The sequence below is a fragment of the Penicillium griseofulvum genome (assembly GCF_001561935.1).
Source record: "Penicillium griseofulvum strain PG3 chromosome Unknown contig_79, whole genome shotgun sequence".
Taxonomy (NCBI): Eukaryota; Fungi; Ascomycota; class Eurotiomycetes; order Eurotiales; family Aspergillaceae; genus Penicillium; species Penicillium griseofulvum.
In genome coordinates this window covers 549,195-571,142 of record NW_024467420.1, presented here as the reverse complement: position 1 = coordinate 571,142, position 21,948 = coordinate 549,195, and the positions used below count along the sequence as shown (strand labels likewise).

The following is a 21,948-nucleotide window of genomic DNA, read 5'->3' as shown; positions in this document are numbered from 1 at the left end:
TGGTTGTCGATTGGATGGGAGTTGGGATCTTCTTTTTCTTTTCTTTTTTGTTTTTGATCTTGTACAATATACATATGTCTGCATGGTATGTGCCTGCTGTATTATACCAAGAATTCATCTTTTCTTTCATCCATGTTATATTCGTGAGTCTATTTGGTGGTATGGTCAGGTATCTCCTTAGATATAAATCGTTTTATATATTTCTGATTCTTATATTCTTATTAGTGCTATGGCTTAAAGAAAAAGAGGAGTTGGCTGCAAAATATATAGACGCCATATAACATTCATGCCCTAAGGAGTAAGGACTAAGAGAAAGTAAACTCGCGCATTACCATTCATCACTTCACTTCCGGAGCAACACCCAGCATCAAGTTTATGGTTCAGTGCTTGATGAGGGTGGTCTATGGCAAGCATCGGTCTAGGGCTAGAGGAAGATGTGTAACAGACTAGGACAGATATTGAATTTATTTGCTACAGTACGCGAACAGTGGTATTCGGAATGAAGCGGAAATAGAAGAAAAACACAAAGCCCATCAGCTTGCTGAGAATCATCATCAGTTGCATGACATAAACATCGCGAAAGCCCTGGAGGGTTGTCCCATAATGAACACAAACCAAGACGAGATAAAGCGGCGCTTTTACGGAGTTGTAAAAAGCATCCAGGATATCAAGCACCATCCTCAGCGGCCACTGGTCCCGATTCAGGGCCTGACCCTGTGGGCTCTGCTGGAGCAGGTGCGTCGCTCGCTTCGGGTGGCACATAATACGGAAGTCCTTCCTCGCCAGCGTCTAGACGAAGGAGGAATGTCTCCCAGAGCTCGATCAACTGTAGTCAGGTTTAGCTGGATGAAATAAACCCGCAAGTATCGGCAAAAACTTACCTCTTTCTGAGCTTCAACTGCACTTTCAAGGAATGTTTCCACGCCGGACTTGAAGTCCTCTACCTTCTCCTTCTCGAAACGTTGTAGCTCGCTCCGCATAAGCCGGCCCATATCCTCGAAGAGCAGCCGCGTTTGGTGAACCTTCCGCTCTGCATCTGCAACGTCGGCATTGGCTTGATTCAAGCGGTCTTGCTGAGTTTTGCCTTGGCGGAGTAGCTTGTCTTGGGTATTCTTGCGCTTCTGCATGTCGGACTCTGCTGCATGCCAGGTGTGGAAGGCCTTTTGTCGCTGCGTGAAAGCCATCTTGACACTGCCAATTAAACGGATATATTCATCGATCGTGATTCCAAGCGTCAAAATATCCTGCTGTGCCTGTCGGTCATAAAGTTCCCGAATGCGCAACTGAAGTTCTGACAAGCCTTCCAATGGATAAGAGAGGGCAGGAGACAGCTCGACAGCAGATAGGGCATGCAATGAGCTCGAAAAGTCGCCTGCGGCCTCGGCCAGTCCCTTCCGCTGTAGAACCACAGTGTCCATGGCTTTCAATAGAGCCTTCAGCTGGTTCTCCAATGCATCCAGGTAGATTTTTCGGTCGTGGAACCACTACCTACATGTGAGCGGGCGAACTTGATGTATCAGAAACGATTCACTTACATCGTCGTGTTCCACGAACTTGGTTCCTCCACCAACAGAAATACCAAAGGAACTCAGCATTCCCTTACTTTGGCCAATATCGGGCTCTCGGTTTTCCTTATTCTTAACATCAACGGTGAAAGCTTCACTCTCCAGGAAGATTTTCAGATCCCCATCATGCTGAAGAATAGGATGGCCGGCAATCTTGTTAAGCATTCGTTCCAAAGCAGCTCTCCTCGACTCTACAAAGTTGGTATCAAACCGGCCAACTGCTTGCTTCTCAGGCGGGGGCGCAACAACCACTCCGGGGTTATTGCCATGCAGGGAGTTGTAGAGCCAGAGGAAATCGCGGTATCGACGGCTGACGGTAAATTCGGGTTGGCGATAGGCCTTAGATGTTGTCTAGTGATACCAATTACTGTCAGCTTCTTTTCCAATCTGTAGGTTTCAGGTCTGTGTAGTCCAATTACCTTCGTCGAAACTTGATAAACGATGTGACTGCTTGTCAGGTCTCCCACTTTGTGCGGATCTCCGACATAGATCTGGAAAGTCGGCTTCGCAGCCTGCTCCACGCTCATGCTAGGCTGCGTCTGTCTTTTTGGTCCATCGGCTTGCACCGGCGGTTGCACGGGAGGGGGTCCTCGGAACACCGCGCTCTCATCTTCTACATTGACCGAGTCTGCTGCGCCCATTCCGCCAGGTACGTGGGAGGGAGAGGAGAGTGGTCGCGCGCCACGTCCGGCGAATGGCTCCTTCTGAGGCGGTGCTGGTGCCTCATCTGTGGGTGTTGGGGTGGCCTCGGCGGGGGCTTCTCCCAATGGACCGAGAGGGTCGACGGAATTATCGACGGATTCGAGCTTAGTGGCTTGGGCGCTGATCTTGCGTGTCCCTCGGGGGCCTCTTCTTCCTGGTACGCGGACAGCAGGCGAGCTGTCCGATGCGGGGGTTTGTGCAGCTGCTGTATGGTAGAGTGCGCTTAGTGGGAGGTCGTGGAAAGAGCGGACAAGCGGAATAAAACATACCACCTCCCTGAGTGCCTGATTTAGAGGTGTCATCGCTGGGCTTAAACTGTGAAGGCTCATCTGCATCATAAATCAGACCGCGATTCCAAGAGCTGTGGTATCATGACTGCCTACCGCCCCACGGAGAATCACCAGAGTCGAGATCCATTGTTACCGGTATGAGATCGAAGCGAAAGGAATAGGGCAATGGCAAGAAGATCAATCAGATTAATATTAATGTTGTTTCAATCGGAGCTTAGAGGGTGCGGTATGGAGTTGGAGAGGGAGCTGGTTGAAGTGGAGGCCGATCCGCACCGCATCCTTAGTCACTCACGGGATCCAGTCCACCTTGGGGCCAATTCCCGTTGACTTGTTCAGCTACTTTGCCATTGGCACTGCTTTTTGATAAACTGGACGCTATTTATTTATGTTTATAATGTGTTCAGTCCACTCGACACCACTCAGTACCCGATAACCTCTATACAGCCCCTGGCCAGCTTGTTCTAGATGTCCCATGTCGCAATACGTCACATCATTTCAATTTGAGCTTCTCAATATCGGGGTAATATATCCAAGATTTTTCCAGCTCAACCGATCATTGGCATAACCAGGTCATTAGAAACCGCGCAGTATCTATTTGACCCACGGGAGACCCAGCTTGTGCATTTCCACAGCCAGTTGGAAGATGTAATCCAGACTCTCACATTGAGTCTTCGCCTTGGCAGTGTTATCACCCCAGACGTAACTGCAGGATGAATTAGTATTGGTATACATATTAGTATCAAATGGAATGATGCTGCTATTACTTACATTCCATGTCTCCGGACAAGCACCGCGTATGTGTCCGGGTACTTGTTCATAGCTGCCTCCAGACCGCTCGTGAGGTCCTCTTCGAAAGCGGTGTTTTCAATAATGGGAATCTTCAAAGTATCGAAGAACCCAAGCATGCCCTTTCCTTTACCGCGAGGGATTCCCTTGATCTGCTCGATGTTGCTGATCTCGAAGCAAGCATCAGGGCCCTTCTCCCGCTCCACCAGCAGCGTGACTAGAACTGCCCATTGTGAGTGAGTGTGAATGCAGCAGCCAGCACCCTGCTCAAAGGCAGTCAGGAATAGTGGGGTACAGGCGGAGGGGTTGAGCTTGAGGGGCTTGCGGATGTAGCTGCGGTCCGAGGCAGGATACTTGGGAGTAGGCCATTGAAGCACGAAGATGTTGTCAGGTTTCATCAATTCCTTCTGAACCCCAGACGGGGCGATAAAGATATGGTCACCTTGGCGGATCGATGTCTACTTTTCCATCAGCGGGGCACCGACATTTTTCTTCTCTCGCAGGATAAGCTTACACCACCTCCAGTACCAGTAACCCATCCCCAGTTGTAGAATTTGCGACAGAGCTCGGGGATAAGGTTGGCCGGGTGTTCGGGGTCGTCAGACTGGACCAAGTGGTCATTGTTCGTTGCGACGGTTTGGTCTGCGGGGCACATGATGGGCTGCGGCAGGTTAGCGTAGCTTCAGGCAGATAATTTCAAAGTTGGGAATAGGACCTAGGTAGGAATGACCAATTTTTGTTATCGTCCGGGTAATATAGGTCTTGCGCCTAGAGTGCCGTGTAACCAATGGATATTTTGAGTGGGGGGAAAGAAAGTAGAGATCTGCAGACAATCTTCATACATATCTAGCACGCCATTCGATATATCATATATCTCGATCTTCACATTATATATGTGGCATAAAATATATTAATGAACTATAATTTATAACTGAAACAGCTCTTATTTTCACTTACATAAGAACAAAAATAAAAGCCTAGAAAAGGAGACCAAAATCCGAAATATGTGCTGAGGTGTTTCTGCCTAAGGCACTATATTGCCTAAGGCATCCGTGGCTGTTTTGGGAAGACGTACCTGAACTATAGCTCGAGACTTGAAGGCCAAGCAGGTAAGGTAGAAGGTCTGGAAGAGGGAATCTAAATGCATTGTCTAAAGTGTATTCAGTCTAGTTCTATAAGAATTAAGGGGGATAAAGGGGAACCCCGAACCGAGAAGCCCTAGAGGGAGTAATGCAAAATGGCGAAGACCTGTTCCTGCGAGAGATGACGACATCAAAAATCGCATCAGACTGTCTCTGGTCGAGAAGTACTCTCGTAGGTGTTGAAAAACAGCATTTTTGCCCACAGAATCCCCCGATATATCAGAACTCCTATAAAATATACCCCAACAACAGCCATGCTCTGAGTTGGCTGGGTAGCCAAGGAAAAATTATTCGCAAACAGTGTCCAGGCGACCAAGAGCAATCCGATAATTAGCCCCAGTAATAGTCTTCGAAGCCAAGGCATATCTTGCGGTGTGGCTAGTTCGATGAGAATGGAGCAAAGAACCAGACAGTATAACCCCCAGAATGCCAACGGGATAGCAGTACTACCAACGGCGTAGATCCCTTCAAAAGGAGAGACACTGACACTGGAATAAGATCGGCTCTTGGGAAAGATAAGGCAAGCCATGGCAAGACATACCGCGAAGCAGTACGAGATTACTGCCCCGAGAAACGAAGTGTTCAAACTCCAATCTGTATCGGGATTCTCTGGGTCTTCCTTGGCTTGTGCCTCCATGGTGCTGGAAGGATACTGGGAATTATGACGTCCAGATAGTATGGGAAAAGTGGGCGCGTTTGGCACATCTCGTGCCATCGAGTCCTCCTTGTTCTTCATGCTATCTGCTTCAAATTGATATTAGAATGGAATAACCAAAGCCTTATATTTCAATTCTCACCATCATCATTGAAAGCTCCAAAAAAGCTTACGAGCGGTGCCGTTAGCATAATCACGGACACGACTTGACCGAACGTCCAGTTTTCTCTACTTGTTGTGAAGAATCCGCTCTGGCCGCCAAGGTCTAGGTATAGACGAAAAACGCCCCAGGCGAATGCAACACAAACCCAACATATCTGCTTGATGTTAGAGATAACTTGATGTGAGAAAGGTCCTTTCAATCTTACCTCAACCGCAAACGAGGCCCAAGAAACCAATAGCAGATGCAGTGTAACGTAGACAGCAAGGAGAGGACGGTATATTAGCGAGCGCTTGAGGCTATAGATACTCTGTCCAGTACAAGTCCACTTGAAAAGGATCCAAAGCAGCTGCCGCATCCAAAAGTCAAGCCAAGAGATACTTCGACGAAGTATTCCGACACTCAAGAATTCGTGGAGCCTCACAACACGAGAGATAAAAGCAGCCACTACAAAGGCTGCTGAGACAATTGTTGTGTTGATTGCTCGTAAAGTATACTCGTCCATGTCCTTGTCACCTTTATAGTAACCAAGCTTGCAAATAGCGGGACGGGAGCCATTTTGTTCATACCACCCAGGGGTGGCAGTCAATAACAAACCAACAGCCAACAATGTTGCAAGGATACCCGTAGCAAGCAAACGCCAAAAGCGCTCAAATGTATGGGTATAAAAATGGTCTTGCAAGATTGCAAGGCATGAAAGCTGTGTGACATAGGCAAACCATGCTAGATCGAGAATAGCACGCCATTCTGTCCAAGTAAGGCCACATTCAAGTTGAGTATAGCCGCTGACAAGAATCGCGAAGCCAGTGACAGTCTGAAGGTCACTCATTACCAGGACACACTTTTCGCCTTGGCATTAGTAGGGATCACAAGAATATACAAGAGGGAAATGAGCGTTCGCGCAGAATAAACACACTTTAACCAGCATAACCTGAATTCGAACGTTTGCACGGGTGCCCATTTGTTCAATGCCAAGTAAGCGCCTGGAGACATATCTTGCTGATGATCGAATACCTCCTAAGATAAAGCCATCTACCGGGTTGGACTGGCTGTGAATTGTTTCTTCTCGAGCGATGTTGAATGAATCTTTGGAAGGATCGTAAACAACGCAATAATAGATGGCGATAACAAGGATGGAAAGTCCCGCTGTCGCAATATAGTTTGCAATGACCTAGAATCGATCAATTGCTAATTCTGTTCCTCCTGAGAGGTCAGCGACTTACCCCAATTCCTGTGATGTCACTGTCAGGGGTGCCAGCCGAGGGTGAGCCAGGCAGTGAGCAGTCATAGCTGCAGGAACCTGCCATGATATTATGTGGCACAGTATGGAGGTTGGGAGTCTCTAAATCATTCTTGCGTAATGATAGATGTCTCTGAACGGAGGTAAACCCTTGATCGTGGAGGTTGTGGGGTACAACCGCTAGTGATCATCGCAGAAGCTAATGCTTTTGGTAGATAACACTGGCCAAGCATGCATAGCTGTGTTAATAGGTACGCTTAGCCCTCAGAGCTTTCACCTTCCAACAAATTTCTCTGAAGATTTACGATATCAGTGACTTATAGGCCGCTTATATCTACAACATATATATCTAATACGATAAAAGGCACGATGTAGTTTCGGGCACAGGCTGAGAATCAACACGTGGTTCCGAGGGGAATTGAATATAAGGTCTGTACACAATTATCCAGCTGCTGTGGAGATACTGCAGTGAATACTGTGGGCTAATATTGAAACAGACAGATTTTATCAGATTAGGTGGATAAGTCAATCTTCATTCTGGGCAATGTGTCAAGGGATACTATATTTTGGAGCTAGCCCGTTTAGATGGCTTAGCTTCCTTTTTTGATATGACCACTTACTTAAGATTAGACCGCAATGTGAACATATTGAGATAAAGGATCACGGTAATTTCAATAATTGTATCGGACTCACAGTTTTGACCTAATAATCCAGTCAAGTTATAAATGACCGAGCAGGGTCACAAGGGTGAATCTCGCAGGGTAAATAGTAACTTCACTGTGTACCTGATTACATAACCACAGAGTAAGGGAGATCGGCAATGCATTTGGAGACATTTTGTATTGCACATATAATATCCATATTTGATTGCTATAATTATAAGGGAAAAATCTGTTGATTTATAACTAATTAGAAATATTAATTTAAAAATATCTGCATTTAATTAAACAAAAGTAAATCACTCAATAATATAATAATAACATAGGTGGTAATTTGTATGTAGAACAAGATCGAAACCCGTGTGTACGCGCCCTAGTCCCGATTGGGGAGCTTAGTGAAGAGGCCACCTGGACCTTCCCCCCAGCGTCCGCTTTCTATAAAACCACATCTCCTCTTTTCTTGATTTTGGTGCTGTGCGCTCCACTTTCATTTCTGTTGTTTACACTATGCGTTTTAACACTGCGTTGACATCAGCTCTGGTCTCCTCCGCAAGCCTTATGGGTTACGCCCATGCGGAGGAGGAGACTGCGGATACCACCGTCATTGAGAAGCCTACCTTCACTGTATGCACTCAAAACATACCCTCTCTAATTCTTCCTGCTAACACCTGCAAGCCTACCAGCCTCAAGGCTCCTTTCTTGGAGCAATTCACAGACGACTGGGAGTCTCGGTGGAAGCCTTCCCACGCGAAGAAGGACGACAAGTCCGAAGATGAGTGGGCTTATGTTGGTGAATGGGCAGTTGAGGAGCCCTCTGTCTTCAAGGGTATCGATGGTGATAAGGGTCTGGTTGTGAAGAACGCTGCTGCTCACCACGCTATCTCTGCCAAGTTCCCCAAGAAGATTGACAACAAGGGCAAGACCTTGGTAGTCCAGTACGAGGTCAAGCCGCAAAGTGAGTAACAATTTGTCTATATTATCTCGCGTTTTCATGTGCTGACTGGAATTTTCCTATTTTAGACTCCCTAGTTTGCGGCGGTGCCTACCTTAAGCTTCTCCAGGAGAACAAGAAGCTCCACCAGGAGGAGTTCTCCAACGGCACTCCTTATGTCGTCATGTTCGGCCCTGACAAGTGCGGTGCCACTAACAAGGTTCACTTCATCTTCCGCCACAAGAACCCCAAGACCGGCGAGTACGAGGAGAAGCACCTTAAGACTCCTCCCGTGGCCCGCACCAACAAGGTCACCTCCCTCTACACCCTGATCGTCAACCCCGATCAGACATTTGAGATCCTGATCAATGGCGACTCCGCCAAGAAGGGCAACCTCCTCGAGGATTTCAACCCTCCCGTCAACCCTGAGAAGGAGATTGACGACCCCAAGGACTCTAAGCCCGCCGACTGGGTCGATGAAGTCAAGATCGCCGACCCCGAAGCCACCAAGCCCGCTGACTGGGACGAGGAGGCTCCCTTCGAGATCCTCGATGAGGAGGCCACTCAGCCCGCCGACTGGCTGGAGGATGAGGCCGACAGCATTCCCGACCCCGAGGCCGAGAAGCCCGAGGATTGGGATGATGAGGAGGATGGAGATTGGCTCGCTCCCACTATCCCGAACCCTAAGTGTGCCGATGTCTCTGGCTGTGGCCCTTGGACCCGCCCTATGAAGAAGAACCCTGATTACAAGGGCAAGTGGGAGGCTCCTCTCATTGACAACCCTGCCTACAAGGGTGTCTGGGCCCCCCGTAAGATCAAGAACCCCGCATTCTTCGAGGACAAGACTCCCTCCAACCTTGAGCCCATGGGCGCTATTGGTTTCGAGATCTGGACCATGCAGAATGACATTCTGTTCGATAACATCTACGTTGGTCACTCAGTTGAGGATGCTGAGAAGCTCCGCAAGGAGACCTTCGATGTCAAGTACCCTATCGAGGAGGCCGAGGAGGAGGCTACCAAGCCCAAGCCTGAGGTCAACGAAGAGGGTACCACCGTCACTTTCCAGGAGGATCCTGTCACTTTCGTCCGTCAGAAGGTCAACCACTTCGTTGAGCTTGCCAAGGAGGACCCCATCAACGCTGCCAAGACCCTTCCTGAGGTCGCCGGTGGCCTTGGTGCGCTACTCTTGACTATGATCCTCATCGTTGTGGGTGCCATCAGCTCCAGCACCCCTGCCCCGACCGAGAAGAAGGGCAAGCAGCCCGCCGCTGCTCCCAAGGAGAAGAAGGAAGAGGCTGTTAGCTCCTCCGCTGAGACCAAGAAGGGCGGTGCCACCAAGCGCACCACCCGGTCCTCCGCTGAGTAAATGCGGGTAATTGGAAACCAATTATACGCAGAAAACAATTTTACCCATAAATCCAATCAGCGAAGAGATTTGCATTTAGTTACCGCAGTGATCCTCTTCTTTTGTCTTGGCCGATGTAGGTTCATAAAGAACATTGGAGGCCCGAATTGTATACTTGTTCTATTTCTACTAAGTATCCACTTTTTTTTTTCTCAAAATCGCTTTAATGTCATCACTATGATTAATCCTATAATATGTAAATTATAAAGTAAGCTATTAAAATGCCAGTGGAAACACCTTCCTAATTGACTTGATCACTTGCCTACAACGTCTAGTATGCGACTCGGAAAAACAATATACGCGATTAGGCGCTGCTCGGCGATTCGTACCTCGTTTGGCAACTTGTGATTGGCTGAAAACGCCGAGAACCTTGGAAATTACCTTATCTGGGGGTTTGTCTGTACAACGTGGGGAACCTTGGAATGCCCGTATGACTAAGGCGGTTGACCTCGGGCCTGGGGTAACCTTAGGTATATGATTCCCGCGGACCCAATTGTCTTTTCATTTCTCTTTTTAGTCTGTGACTTGTCCTGCCTCTGAATTTCACCTGTTGTTCTTCCCTCTATACAATTCATCATGGCTGCTTGTCGGTCCATTACCCGTTCCATCCCCGCTCTCCGTGGAGTTCCCCGCACGGTATCCGTGACTGCCAGAACCACAGCTTCGAGATCCCTCACTACTACTTCATTTGCCACTTTGATCTCCCGTAGAACAGGAGCAGCTGTGCCCTCTTTATCACTCTCTGCCACTCGTCGCTTACACGCAACAGCCCAGCGGCTTGTCCCCGCAACAACCTCAGCTGTCTCCACCGCTACTGAATACCCAACAACTCACCAAAAGATCACCAACCCAATTGACACTGCTAACTTTATTGATAATGAGTTTGTGGCATCCAAGGCAACCAAATGGATTGATCTCCATGATCCTGCCACAAACAATCTGGTCACCCGTGTGCCCCAGAGCACAGATGCGGAGCTGAAGGCCGCTGTGGAGTCGGCCGAGAAGGCCTTCCCCGCTTGGAGGGCCACCAGCATCATGGCCAGACAGCAGATTATCTTCAAGTTTACTAGCCTCATCCGTACCCACTGGGACCGATTGGCTGCCTCTATTACCCTTGAGCAGGGTAAGACTTTCGCCGATGCCAAGGGTGATGTTCTCCGTGGCCTTCAGGTTGCCGAGACCGCCTGCGGTATCACTACCCAGATGACCGGCGAGGTCTTGGAGGTGGCAAAGGATATGGAGACAAGAAGCTACCGCGAGCCACTCGGTGTCGTGGCCGCCATCTGCCCCTTCAGTAAGTTGCTTATCTCAACACCTTCAATCCCTCCGCATGGATGCTAATTGTCCCCAAGACTTCCCTGCCATGATTCCTCTTTGGTCTATTCCCGTCGCGACTGTCACTGGTAACTGCTTGGTCATGAAGCCTTCCGAGCGGGACCCTGGTGCTGCGATGATCCTGGCTGAACTTGCCAAGGAGGCCGGCTTCCCACCCGGAGTGATCAACATCATCCACGGTACCGCTCCCACTGTGGACTTTATCCTCGATGAGCCTGCTATCAAGGCCATCAGCTTTGTTGGCAGCAACCGTGCTGGTGAATACATCTACTCCCGTGGCTCTGCCAATGGTAAGCGTGTGCAAGCCAACCTTGGTGCTAAGAATCATGCTGCCGTCCTGCCCGACGCCAACAAGAACCATGCTCTGAACGCTATTGTCGGTGCTGCATTTGGTGCTGCTGGTCAGCGCTGTATGGCATTGAGCACCTGTGTCATGGTCGGCGAGACTAAGGAGTGGCTGCCTGAGATCGCCGAGCGTGCCAAGGCCCTGGTTGTCAACGGTGGCTTCGAGGAGGGTGCCGACCTCGGCCCCGTTATCAGCCCCGAGAGCAAGAAGCGTATTGAGGACTTGATCACTAGCGCCGAGGAAGAGGGTGCGACCATCCTTCTGGATGGTCGTGGCTTCAAGCCCGAGAACTACCCCAACGGTAACTTTGTAAGTTTTATTACAGAACATACTGTATTGTGTAACTCGAACTAATTACCTATGCCTCTACAGGTTGGTCCCACCATCATCACCAATGTCACCCCCGATATGAAGTGCTACAAGGAGGAGATTTTCGGCCCCGTTCTTGTGTGCCTTAACGTCGAGACCCTTGACGACGCCCTCGATGTGATCAACGCCAACGAATATGGCAACGGTGCCGCCATCTTCACCCGCTCCGGCTCAACCGCCTCCAAGTTCCAGAAGGAATGCGAGGCTGGCCAGCTCGGTATCAACGTGCCGATCCCTGTCCCTCTTCCCATGTTCTCTTTCACCGGCAACAAGAAGAGTATCGCCGGTGGTGGTGCCAACACTTTCTACGGCAAGCCTGGCTTGCAGTTCTATACCCAGCAGAAGACCGTGACTAGCTTCTGGAAGAGCGAGGATGCGATCAGCACCAAGGCTACCGTGGTTATGCCTACTCACTCGTGATATCCTGGTCTTTGTCCCTCTTTCTTCCCTTTCCTTTTAGCCGATCACCCGCATGGTAAAATTTGTCTTTTCTTGTTAAACAAAATACACACTTCATGGGTCTCATTCAATGTATCTGAACTATATGCTTGTTATATCACACTATTTATGGATATGGACATGGATAACCAGTTTGAACAGTGCATGTATTATAATGAAATTGATTCCCGAAAATGAAATCAAATCCCCGCACTTCCGGCGCTTCATTTCCCCCGCTTCATTCCCCCTCGGTTATGAGCGGATCACCAAACTTGACCCTTTCCCTATGATCAAACGTTGAAGTGAATTTACGAGTTGATGCTACATGAACCTACTGTTTATAGCAAAGAAACTGAAAACCCAAGAGAAGAAAAAAAAATACAATGCTTATTCTCAAAACATAAGAGCATCTTACTCCTCAGTCTTGCGATCCTTGTAAGCGTAGACAAGTCTACCAGTAGCAATCTTCCCATCCTTGCAAATAACAACGCGACGAGTGTGACGTCTCTCACCACCAACAGTCTCGAATCCCCAAACCTGCTCAGCAGTCCAACCATTCTCGGTATTGATGACCCAGCTGTGCAAGAACGCACCCTCACCCTCCTCAGCAAGGAAACCCTCACTCTTGGATCCATCAATAAGAGTCTCTCCAGTCAAGAACTTTTGCACCTTAGCATCATTCTCAGCAGAGCCGGCCTTGGACTGGATCTCGATAACAGGGCGCACAACGCCGTCCGCACCCTTAGCGGCAGCGAGGTAACGGGAACGACCCTTCAACTTGCCGAAGATGTGGTCAACGTGCTCACGCTCTTCCCAGTCAAGCTTGCGCTCTTCCTTGGTGCCTTGAATGCCACCTGTGATTACTTGCTGTGCGTCGACGTGGATGAGCTTGGGGTCTTCTGCGTCGGCGTACTGCTTGACGTAGATGGTCACTGTTGCGTATGAGAGTGCCTTGCGCGTAACCCAGCCCATTCCTTGCTGTTTTGGTTTGTTAGTGGCGGTTGCATAGTATGGTACATATGTATAATGCAGATAATAATTATGGTTATGAAGGGGATGTATGATTGGAGGGGAAGTCAGGGGTTTATGAGACTTGGCTGTTTTATATTTGGGGTATGGAGGGGTTAGGGCTTGGGGTTGCATACCAGAGATAGAAGGGGGTCTGTTGGGTTAGAGTGGGTTGAGTCCTGTTGCACGTGTAAGTATTTTGTTTTAGAGAGTTGTCTTTGGATTCATACCATCTCCCATTTTCCACTCAGGTTCTGGATGGTAACATCAGCAGGGGCGGCCATCTTGAAAGGTTGATGTATATAGTTGATGAAATGCGGGGGGATATGGCGGGGGAAATTTATAAGGTCAATTGAAGAGACTGGAGAACTGGGGTAAAAGAAAGAAACAAGAACTTTCCAACGATGTCACCTAATATATATAGTTGTCTTGGTCCAAATGAACTTCGAACGGCCAATTGCGTCAATTGCATGTGTTCGTTCCTGAATCCGAGGCTCGAAGTCACCTGATTTGCTGACTGTACATGTGATTGAAGCCCCGAGAGTTCAGTGTTTACTATACGAGAGAGCTACAATCCAATCATGTCTTTCAATAAGAAATATGCCGGTCTTCCTGACCTAGTAAGTACCGCTAAACTGTTTGATATCCACTTGAGTTTCCACTGACCGCGGCCTAGGACCCTTCCCCAGATATTTATGAAACGCCCGACTTGACCGACGAAGCATCCACCTTGCCCGTGAGTCCGCCAATTCCACAGGAGGCATCACCGGACCTGACCACTGACCTCCTCTAGACTGCCACTATCCGCACAGACTCCGACCATGATGATACACGCTCAAACCCCGACATCGACCGCGAGGGTGTCAACCCGGACCAGGCGCGTATGCACTTCATGGGCGCCGCCGTGGACGCCCGCGACGCCAATTTCTCAGATAGCATTTCCCAGAAGCGACAGGCTTACCGGAGCAAGAGTATCAGTCGTCGCCGTCGACGGAGACGCGAGGATGGGGTAGAGGAGGTTGGGGATCTGAGTGACAGCGAGGATGAGTCGCTTGAGCGGAGGCTTGCGCGGCTGCGGAGAGAGGTCGAAGATCTGAAAGTGGAAATGGCCAACAAAAACAACAGCACAGATGCTGGAATTACACCATCCGAGGGTGCTGCAGCAGCTGAAAAGTCAGGAGAGAACCTAGGCGACGGTGTTGCGGAGCTGAGCCGTGCTCTGGACAATCTACACGCCTCGCGAGGTGCGACGAGCTCATCCCACTCGGCTGCGGCTTTGCTTTCCCAGAAGCTCGCACCTCAGACTCGCTCTGCCACAGATGCAAGGACACAATCCTCGGCGGATGCATCAAAGGCAGCCTCCGCAGTGCCAGCCCAAAATGCTTCTTCAGCAGGGATCCTCTCCCACGCAGCAGCATTTGACAGCCGCCTAGCGCTCCTCGAAAGCTCCATCGGTATCTCAAGTTCATCCAACCCCTTCATCGCCGACGGCATCAACGAGTCAACATCGCACCCAGTCCTCCCAGCTCTGGACCAACTCACCTCCCGCCTCTCAGCGCTTACCGGACTTCTCGTTGGCACAAACCCAGCAAGCGCCGTACCAGGAGTGGCCAATGCTGCTCCAGGCATGACAACCCCACACCTGGAAGCCCTCTCTACACGAGTCCGAAAGTTAACCACGGACGCCGAGGCGCTCACCGCAGCCCGCAGAAAAGCCTTTGAAGCTGCAAAGGCCGTCCACAACGCCCGTCTAGCAAGTTCCGACGCCGACGTCGTCCCAGCACTAGAAGCATCAATCGACGACGATCACGCCGCCAAGATCCAAGCACTCTACACCACCCTCCCAACCATCCAGTCTCTTCATCCTCTACTCCCCAGCGTCCTCGAACGTCTGCGCTCTCTGCGCGCCTGCCATGCCGGCGCAGCTCACGCCGCGGACTCGCTCAACGAGCTCGAAAAACGCCACGCCGAGATGGCGTCGGAGATCGAGCAGTGGCGCGAGGGTCTGACGACCGTCGAAGAGAAGATGCAACAGGGCGAAGCTGCTCTACGCTCTAACGTCGAGACTGTCGAGCCCTGGGTGCGTGATTTGGAGTCTCGTCTGGCTCGTCTGGAAAGTCCCCCGACACTGTAATCCATCTCTTGTCTAGTTTTTGATCTGCTCCGCAGAGGTTTGATGAATAATACCCAGTTGCTTGTACTTGAGTGAGGACATATTGTAGCTTCAATTGTTAATATCAGTTCCATACCAGATGGCCCTTTTTATACTACAATATAGTGCATAGTCTACCACTTCTATATTAATTAGATCCCTCCCTGACCCGTCTTAACACCTGAACCCTGGGTCTCATCTTAATCTCAACCCACCACCCACGCAACAAAGACCTTACATACTCGCGCAAACCCTCAAACACCTCAACAGCACGCGCACCCGCAATAGCATTAATAACACGTCGCTCAGCAATCCCCGTAGCAGGAATCCCAGGTCTCAAAACCGAAATCCCCGCAAATGAATCAACAACATGCACCTTTTCCCAATTAGAAGAAGGTAGCGCACGTCGCATATTCGTCTCATCAGCATCCATAAACCCATCCTCCTGATCCGCCTCGACAACAACATAATCAAACCTATCCCAGAACCCAGCAGTGGATTTCACGGCCTTATCTTCAGTTTTGTCATACACCCACCCGGACGAAGGTGGTTGTTGCAAGAAGCGCGTTACACCCGTTTGACAAGCAAGGTTACCCAGGTAGACATTGACAGGAGAGTCAGAATGCCCATGTTGATGCATCGCATATAGAGCCTGGCCGCCAGGGTAATTTGCCGCTGAAGCGGGGAGTAAAACGAAATTCGACAGAACGAATACGACGAGAGTCGAGAGGGCCAGGGCTTGTGTTGCCAGACGGGCGAAGAGCGAGCGGCTGCGGTGCGTCCAGAGATAGCCGGCGCCGAGGGCTGCTACGGCTGTGAGAGAGGGGATTATGTAGATGATGAAACGCCATTCCTTGTGTGGTTGGAAGCTGTAGATAGCCACGAAAGAAAGTGCCGGGGTTAGGAGTGCTAAGGCTGGGATTCGGGTTGCTGGTTGTCTTAGGGCGGTTGGGATGGCGAGGAGGTAGAGTAGGGGATTGAAGAGGAGGCGGGGGAGGGAATTTAGGAAATAGAATGGCCATGGACTTGTGCCCCATTCGGAGGATTGGCCTGCTAGGACGTTGAAGCGGAAGGCTGAGAATTCGGGCCAGAGGGGGAAGTGTTGCCAGAAGGTACTGTCGAGGTAGATTGTTAGGGTGAGGCCGATGCTTAGGCCGGTTAGGCCTGCCAGGATAGTGTGTTTGAGGTTGATTCGCTTTGTTGATAGGAGGAAGAGAGTCTGGGATCCGACTAGCAGGGCTAGTTCGGAACGAAAGATTACACCTGCGGTGGTGAGGAGGGCGAGGGCAAGGCTGCTTTGCTTTTGGTCTTGGGTTGGACTGGGGCTTGGGAGGAGCAGACACATTGCTAGTGTTGTTATGCTGAAGGCGAACATGTTTGATAGGGGCCTTGAGGCATAGAATATCAAGTGGAATTGGCTTGCTTGGAGTAGGATATACCAGATAGCTGCTGGTTGACCGAAGCTACGGCGCAGGCCTCTTGCATAGACTATGAGAGAGGAGGCGTTGAGTAGGCCCAGAATAGCTCGAGCTGCATTTTGGTGTTAGCTTTGGACGTGTAGCAGTATAAATCCACGTACCTAATAGCTGTCGGTTGATCCCCTCATTCAACCAAATCACGGGCTTGGAGAGCATAGCGAGTGCCGCAGCACCAACGGCACTCCGGGGGACAGCCCCGGGGAAAGCGAAATGGTCATAATCGGCGCGGTTGAGATTCAGGTCATTAAACCCATTTGGTAGCCCGTTGGCTAAGATATCATGCACAGCCTGGACATGGAACGACTCCTCGACTTTGGTGTAAGGAGCGACGAGGAGATGGATGATGATCAAGGCTGGGAAGAGAAGAGCGAGAATCCCAAATGCTATAAAAAACAGTTAGTTTATGCTGCTTAAATAAAACAAAGTGAACGAACCATATCCCATGGTGCCGAGAAGAGTGATAATCCGGAGATCTGGCGCCTCCCGCACTTCACCTTTTAACATCCCCAACCCGCAAAGATGTTTTTCTTCGGTCTTGGGAAGCTGGTTTATGGTATGTACTATTAAATCTATTCTTTAGCTTAAACTAATATCCCCAGTCATCGTCCTCATCATCAATGCGATCGCCGTCCTCTCCGAAGACCGCTTCCTAGCTCGCGGTAATGTCCCTAGCTACACCACGTCCAGATAAGAACCTAACATAAACAGTCGGATGGGGTCGCACACAAGCTGAGCCGGGCTTCGGCGCGACATACGATAGCACAAGTGTGAAAGCCAAATCCGTCAACCTGATCGCCAGTGTGCGGACCGTGATGCGAAGTACGTTTCCCAGCTACAGCCTATAAGCAGACCAGTCTTGTATCTTGGATTGCATCTTTCAATCTTGGAGCCGAAACCGGCGCTTTCATAAACCGAGATACTCCATGGCCCGACGGAACTAACACAATACAGTACCCCTTATCGTCATCAACACGGTCATCATTGTCTACGAGCTGATCCTTGGTTAAATTCGCTTTCTCGATATTTCCTCGCGTCGAATTCCCTCATCCGTTGCCAGCTGCATAGCCACTCTGTCGACCTAGCTGTTCACTACTTCCGCTATGAACTCCCCGAGCTATTCAGAATCAGACACCTCTATATCATTAATGACACCAACTGAGAAATGCGGCCACGATCCACACGAGCAAGGAGATTACTGGGGGCAGAGGGGTGGAACTGGGTTAGGTGTAATATGACCTGACACCGCTGCCAGGCGTCTACCTATGTTGGTTGTGCTGGGTGAAGTACAGGGACGGTGGTGGCCTACAGCGAGTAGCACACTTTCCTCTCAGCAAGCTCGTCTAGATTACCTATGACCTGTCCCTATATACCCAAAATGCCAAAACTGTAATGGACACATCGAGACGTGGATTACTTGTTAAGGAGCTAAGAGTAAGTGTAATTGCATAGCAAACGTGCTTGTATTTATTCTCTTATTCAGGATCGTGACCGGCCCGCCATGTATAGACCAGTAAAAAGACTGAATCACATGTAGTTGTATCCGACATGCTAAAGAGAAGATTCGCTCAAGACTTGAAAATATGTAAAAACAGTTAAAACGCCCAAAGCCAACCCACGCTCAGCAAAAGCAAACCCAAGACGCCTCTTTTCGCAAACCTGGTTTCGGCCCTGTCAGTGTAGGTATCACGTACATGATCAAAAAGCTGGCAGTGAAAAGCGATAGCAAGAAAAATACAAAGCAAATAAGTAGAGAGACTGAAAACCGGGACCTGGGGTCCGAGTCTAGAAAGACATAGCTATGGAAAGACCCCGCGGATCGAGGGTATCCACAGGAGAATGGGAAGATGGAGAAGCGCAGATCATAAGAACATGATAGTACATCCATTAAAGGAAGCTATGTGCAGAAGCAAAAATTGCGCTCATATGTGCAAGATGATAGGGGTATCTCCGTTGAAAGGCGGGCTGAAGATGTGAGATGAAAAGCGAAAACAAGTGTCTGAAAAAAAGAAACACTGTATGTAGTAGTTCAAGACACTTTCTTGAAACTGAAAGACCTCCACCGGGGGGTATGGCCGGGCTTCGTATGGTTGGTGTGTTGGTCTTTGGCCAAGGATTCGGGGGCCCGGATAGGTTGGATGGGTTGCTTGGGTTGCTTAGGGTTGGAAATAGGTGGGAAATCCCTCGGGGAGGAAGAAGAAACGGGTGACTGAATTGACTGGGCCGAGTGGATTGGCTTGATCGGCTGGACTGGTTTGTTGAGTAGCTGGGATGGTTCTACATCCTTGAGTAGAGCTTCTGGCACAACTTCTGGAAGAAGCGGTGTTGCCGGGAGATCGGATGTTGAGACTCGGGGCTCTTTTTCTTTGCTAAGTCGTTGACTGAGACTGCGGCTGCCTCGTTTCAAAAAGCCGAAACTGCTCGACTTTCTTGGTGATCCGTTCTCAGCAGCGAAATCGCCCGTGTCGGCCTTGCTGGCCTCAATGGCTTTTCTCAGTTCCTCTACCTCTCGTCGGTGGATTTCTCGGTTATGTAGGTCCTGCTCTCTCTGACGGTTCTTCTCGTTCTTCTCCTTCTCTTTCTCTATGGCCCGACGTTCCTTCCGTAGTTGGTGATCGCTCTTCTTCGGGCTCAAAGGGGGAGCGGGTTCGTCAGGGATCGGAGGGAGAGGCGGTTGAGCGGCTCGCGGCGAAACTGGATGGGGCTCCGAGGGTTCTTCTGGGTAGGTAGACAGTGGGGGTGCCGTTGGAATTCGGCTGAGAGGAGTGAAGGGAGCTGTGCTCTCAGGAGGCATAGGTGCGCTTTGGGCATGAGATAACGGTGGTGAGAAGGGGGATCCATTCGGCTTTGGGGCCTCGCCTGTCTCGGCTGTTGCGGTCGAGGAGGCCTGGTCCTCTTGCGCCTGCTCTCGCATGACAGCCTCAAGAGTTGTCTCTTGGTAGAACAGAACATAGGCACACGCCAATCCGGGTCGATCTCCAAAGAAGTTGCGCACGTAATTTTTGTCAACCGGTTCCACAAGCTCGTCGTCGAATAGCAGCCAACCACGGTCTTCGGTCTTGATAATGGCAACGTAGTGGCCGTGGTACGGTCCTCCGCCAATGTGAACAACCACCGCATACAATTCATACAGCCGGTCTGGATCCTCGGCATCGTCTGTGGTGTTAAACAGACGAAGATGATAGGGATAGACAACACGATGGAACAACTTCTGCAGTCGCTGCAGATCCTCTGTATATTTGAAACGCTTCAAATGCAAAGCCAGAACACGGGGCAAACGTTTGATTTTCATCCGCTTCTCCGCCTCTTGCAGTCCACCACAGTTGTCGCAGTGGAACTTATTCCGCTCACAAAGCATCTCCTCGGCCGAAAACTTTCGGAGACAAGAGGTCACGGACGAATGCTGCTCGAGATCTACCGATAAATCCAAAAACACCTCATCACGCTGCGAGACTTTTTCACAGGTGAGACACTTGGTCTCGGACGTCAGAGTACCCTCAAACAACTCATGAACCCATCTCGTAGTATTTGGTGACTTCGAACCCGTGCTAGATGTCAGCATTCCCAAGGAGTCGGCACTCTCTGTTGGTGGTAAAGCCTTATCTGCGAAAGCTTGCTTCGTAGCCTCTGTTTCAACGTTGGCAACCACCTCGTTGAGGAGTAGATTCAAGAACTCATGCGCATCCTGATGCATGGCGGTCCGAAACATTTCATGTTCTCGTCGTAGAACGTCTAGAAACTGTTGCGGGCGAACGATGCCAATGCGCGCTTGACTTCCTACCACCGATTCGAAAATGTCTTTGAGCGAAGTGAAAAGTGACTCCGACATGCCATAACTGGTCGCATTGTTCTTGGTTTCCAGAATCGGAAGGGTCTGTAGTGCTACCTTCTTCTTGTATTCGGGTGATTCCTTGTCCTCGGGCTTCTGATTTGGATTTGGGGGTACACCGGCCTGGCGCGCGGATGGCGGCGAGGAAGCCTTTTGTTTGGCAGCCAGCGCCTCGGCTTCGAGGTATGCATTTGGGTCTTGATAACGTAGGTTCTTTGCGAGCGCAGCCTCGAGGCTTTCCACCGGTGTCCGTTGCGGGTAGTTAATGACGGCTTCACGAAAGGGGACCGAGTAATAGAGACATTGTAGGATTGAGTTGCAGTAACAAGTGTTTCCATACTAGGGTAAGCGCGTTGCATTTAGTGACTGATCCAAACAGAGTCCGGGGAAGTCCGAGGCATACATTTTCCATTCCATAAAACTTGTCACTCCCGTCTCCACGGATGGATCCCATGTCCTGTAACCTCTTTTCTAGTGGTGAAATCTGCGGTACCTGGAGGTCCTTTTTCACGGGTGGCGCCGTAGCCGGGGGGTTGGAAGCCTGCGCAAGTGAGTCCAAGTCAGTGGCGGTCCCAATGTGAATGGTCTCACGGAGAAACCCGAAGCATCTGCTGTGCTACCAAGTTGAGAGAGAGAGAGAGAACCTGTAGGGATATACTCACTCCATTCTTAGAGCTTTTCGAGAAGAGCGACTTCATGATTTCACACTCTGCATTGATATCCAGGTATGTTTAAATGTCAGAATAAGTGATCGACATATGAAGTGAGATGAAAAGGAAATGAAGCGCGTCCGGGGAAATAAAGCGATCACATAAGGTTTTGGGGAAAAGAAGAGAGAGGGGGAACGGGAGAATGAGAGATCCGAGTTATGGGGTAGGAAATAAGAAAAATAGATTAAGATAAAAAAAAAAAGACAAGGGGATGGGTCTGGAATGGACCCAATTTATTTCTATATAAGTACATAATAATATAATCTTGGAAAGTATTATAAGATACAATACAAAATGCAACAGAAACATCCAGAAATATTAAACTAACAGGCAACTTTCTCCATTCATCTTAGTCTCTCTTTACTCCACGTGGAGTAAAGCAGGTACTGATCCAATCGCCGATTTTTTTTTTTCTTTGACTTCTTTTTTTACAAAACATTTCTCTTAACACCGGATATACCGGAGTCCCCTTAATAAATTTATTGGCTATGTGCCTTTCCTTCCAGCGGAGTTACTCCTCTATACCCATGGGAGAGAAAGGACTGTATCGAGTTAAAAACCTCCCTTGATTGGTTCAAGACTCTCGCTCACGGGCCATGTGTCCGCCCCTCGCATGGCATGGACATGGCCAATGATCTTTACCCTTATGGGGAAAAGGGTGGCGGTGGAGCCCCCTTCCAATGTTGCAATGTGAGTTCCCAAGGTTGTTCCTTACTTGAACTCTCTCTTAAATGTGACAGGGGATCGTCTA

The 21,948-nt window shown here is 49.7% G+C and overlaps 9 protein-coding genes across 9 annotated transcripts; 4 read left to right on the top strand and 5 right to left on the bottom strand.

Annotated features, from left to right (window-relative positions):
• Window positions 1-667: 667 nt before the first annotated feature.
• Window positions 668-2,684, bottom strand: PGRI_001840 (sorting nexin 1; the record flags this gene model as incomplete). The annotated part of the gene is made up of 6 exons (XM_040787897.1): window positions 668-826; window positions 882-1,484; window positions 1,536-1,916; window positions 1,985-2,472; window positions 2,537-2,596; window positions 2,651-2,684. The coding sequence occupies 6 exons, from the start codon at window positions 2,682-2,684 to the stop codon at window positions 668-670; spliced, it is 1,725 nt and encodes a 574-aa protein (XP_040651669.1).
• A 464-nt stretch (window positions 2,685-3,148) lies between these two features.
• Window positions 3,149-6,607, bottom strand: mde1 (methylthioribulose 1-phosphate dehydratase MDE1; the record flags this gene model as incomplete). The annotated part of the gene is made up of 9 exons (XM_040787896.1): window positions 3,149-3,260; window positions 3,326-3,801; window positions 3,858-4,004; window positions 4,419-4,493; window positions 5,027-5,226; window positions 5,283-5,457; window positions 5,509-6,114; window positions 6,217-6,471; window positions 6,524-6,607. 9 exons carry the CDS (start codon window positions 6,605-6,607, stop codon window positions 3,149-3,151), a joined length of 2,130 nt encoding a protein of 709 aa, XP_040651668.1.
• Window positions 6,608-7,706: 1,099 nt separating this feature from the next.
• clxA (calnexin) lies at window positions 7,707-9,496 on the top strand (the record flags this gene model as incomplete). Its single annotated transcript, XM_040787895.1, has 3 exons — window positions 7,707-7,823; window positions 7,875-8,154; window positions 8,220-9,496. 3 exons carry the CDS (start codon window positions 7,707-7,709, stop codon window positions 9,494-9,496), a joined length of 1,674 nt encoding a protein of 557 aa, XP_040651667.1.
• A 615-nt stretch (window positions 9,497-10,111) lies between these two features.
• On the top strand, window positions 10,112-12,005 carry PGRI_001810 (CoA-acylating methylmalonate-semialdehyde dehydrogenase; the record flags this gene model as incomplete). The annotated part of the gene is made up of 3 exons (XM_040787894.1): window positions 10,112-10,829; window positions 10,888-11,525; window positions 11,589-12,005. 3 exons carry the CDS (start codon window positions 10,112-10,114, stop codon window positions 12,003-12,005), a joined length of 1,773 nt encoding a protein of 590 aa, XP_040651666.1.
• A 429-nt stretch (window positions 12,006-12,434) lies between these two features.
• PGRI_001800 (uncharacterized protein) lies at window positions 12,435-13,315 on the bottom strand (the record flags this gene model as incomplete). Its single annotated transcript, XM_040787893.1, has 3 exons — window positions 12,435-13,001; window positions 13,169-13,210; window positions 13,262-13,315. 3 exons carry the CDS (start codon window positions 13,313-13,315, stop codon window positions 12,435-12,437), a joined length of 663 nt encoding a protein of 220 aa, XP_040651665.1.
• Window positions 13,316-13,612: 297 nt separating this feature from the next.
• PGRI_001790 (Dynamitin subunit 2) lies at window positions 13,613-15,165 on the top strand (the record flags this gene model as incomplete). Its single annotated transcript, XM_040787892.1, has 3 exons — window positions 13,613-13,651; window positions 13,708-13,767; window positions 13,825-15,165. 3 exons carry the CDS (start codon window positions 13,613-13,615, stop codon window positions 15,163-15,165), a joined length of 1,440 nt encoding a protein of 479 aa, XP_040651664.1.
• Window positions 15,166-15,177: 12 nt separating this feature from the next.
• PGRI_001780 (dolichyl-P-Man:Man(7)GlcNAc(2)-PP-dolichol alpha-1,6-mannosyltransferase) lies at window positions 15,178-17,105 on the bottom strand (the record flags this gene model as incomplete). Its single annotated transcript, XM_040787891.1, has 4 exons — window positions 15,178-15,253; window positions 15,426-16,713; window positions 16,763-17,044; window positions 17,096-17,105. The coding sequence occupies 4 exons, from the start codon at window positions 17,103-17,105 to the stop codon at window positions 15,178-15,180; spliced, it is 1,656 nt and encodes a 551-aa protein (XP_040651663.1).
• A 75-nt stretch (window positions 17,106-17,180) lies between these two features.
• PGRI_001770 (YOS1 family protein) lies at window positions 17,181-17,668 on the top strand (the record flags this gene model as incomplete). The annotated part of the gene is made up of 4 exons (XM_040787890.1): window positions 17,181-17,214; window positions 17,261-17,320; window positions 17,370-17,480; window positions 17,613-17,668. 4 exons carry the CDS (start codon window positions 17,181-17,183, stop codon window positions 17,666-17,668), a joined length of 261 nt encoding a protein of 86 aa, XP_040651662.1.
• A 1,019-nt stretch (window positions 17,669-18,687) lies between these two features.
• On the bottom strand, window positions 18,688-21,154 carry creB (uncharacterized protein; the record flags this gene model as incomplete). The annotated part of the gene is made up of 3 exons (XM_040787889.1): window positions 18,688-20,826; window positions 20,891-21,098; window positions 21,150-21,154. 3 exons carry the CDS (start codon window positions 21,152-21,154, stop codon window positions 18,688-18,690), a joined length of 2,352 nt encoding a protein of 783 aa, XP_040651661.1.
• Window positions 21,155-21,948: the final 794 nt, after the last annotated feature.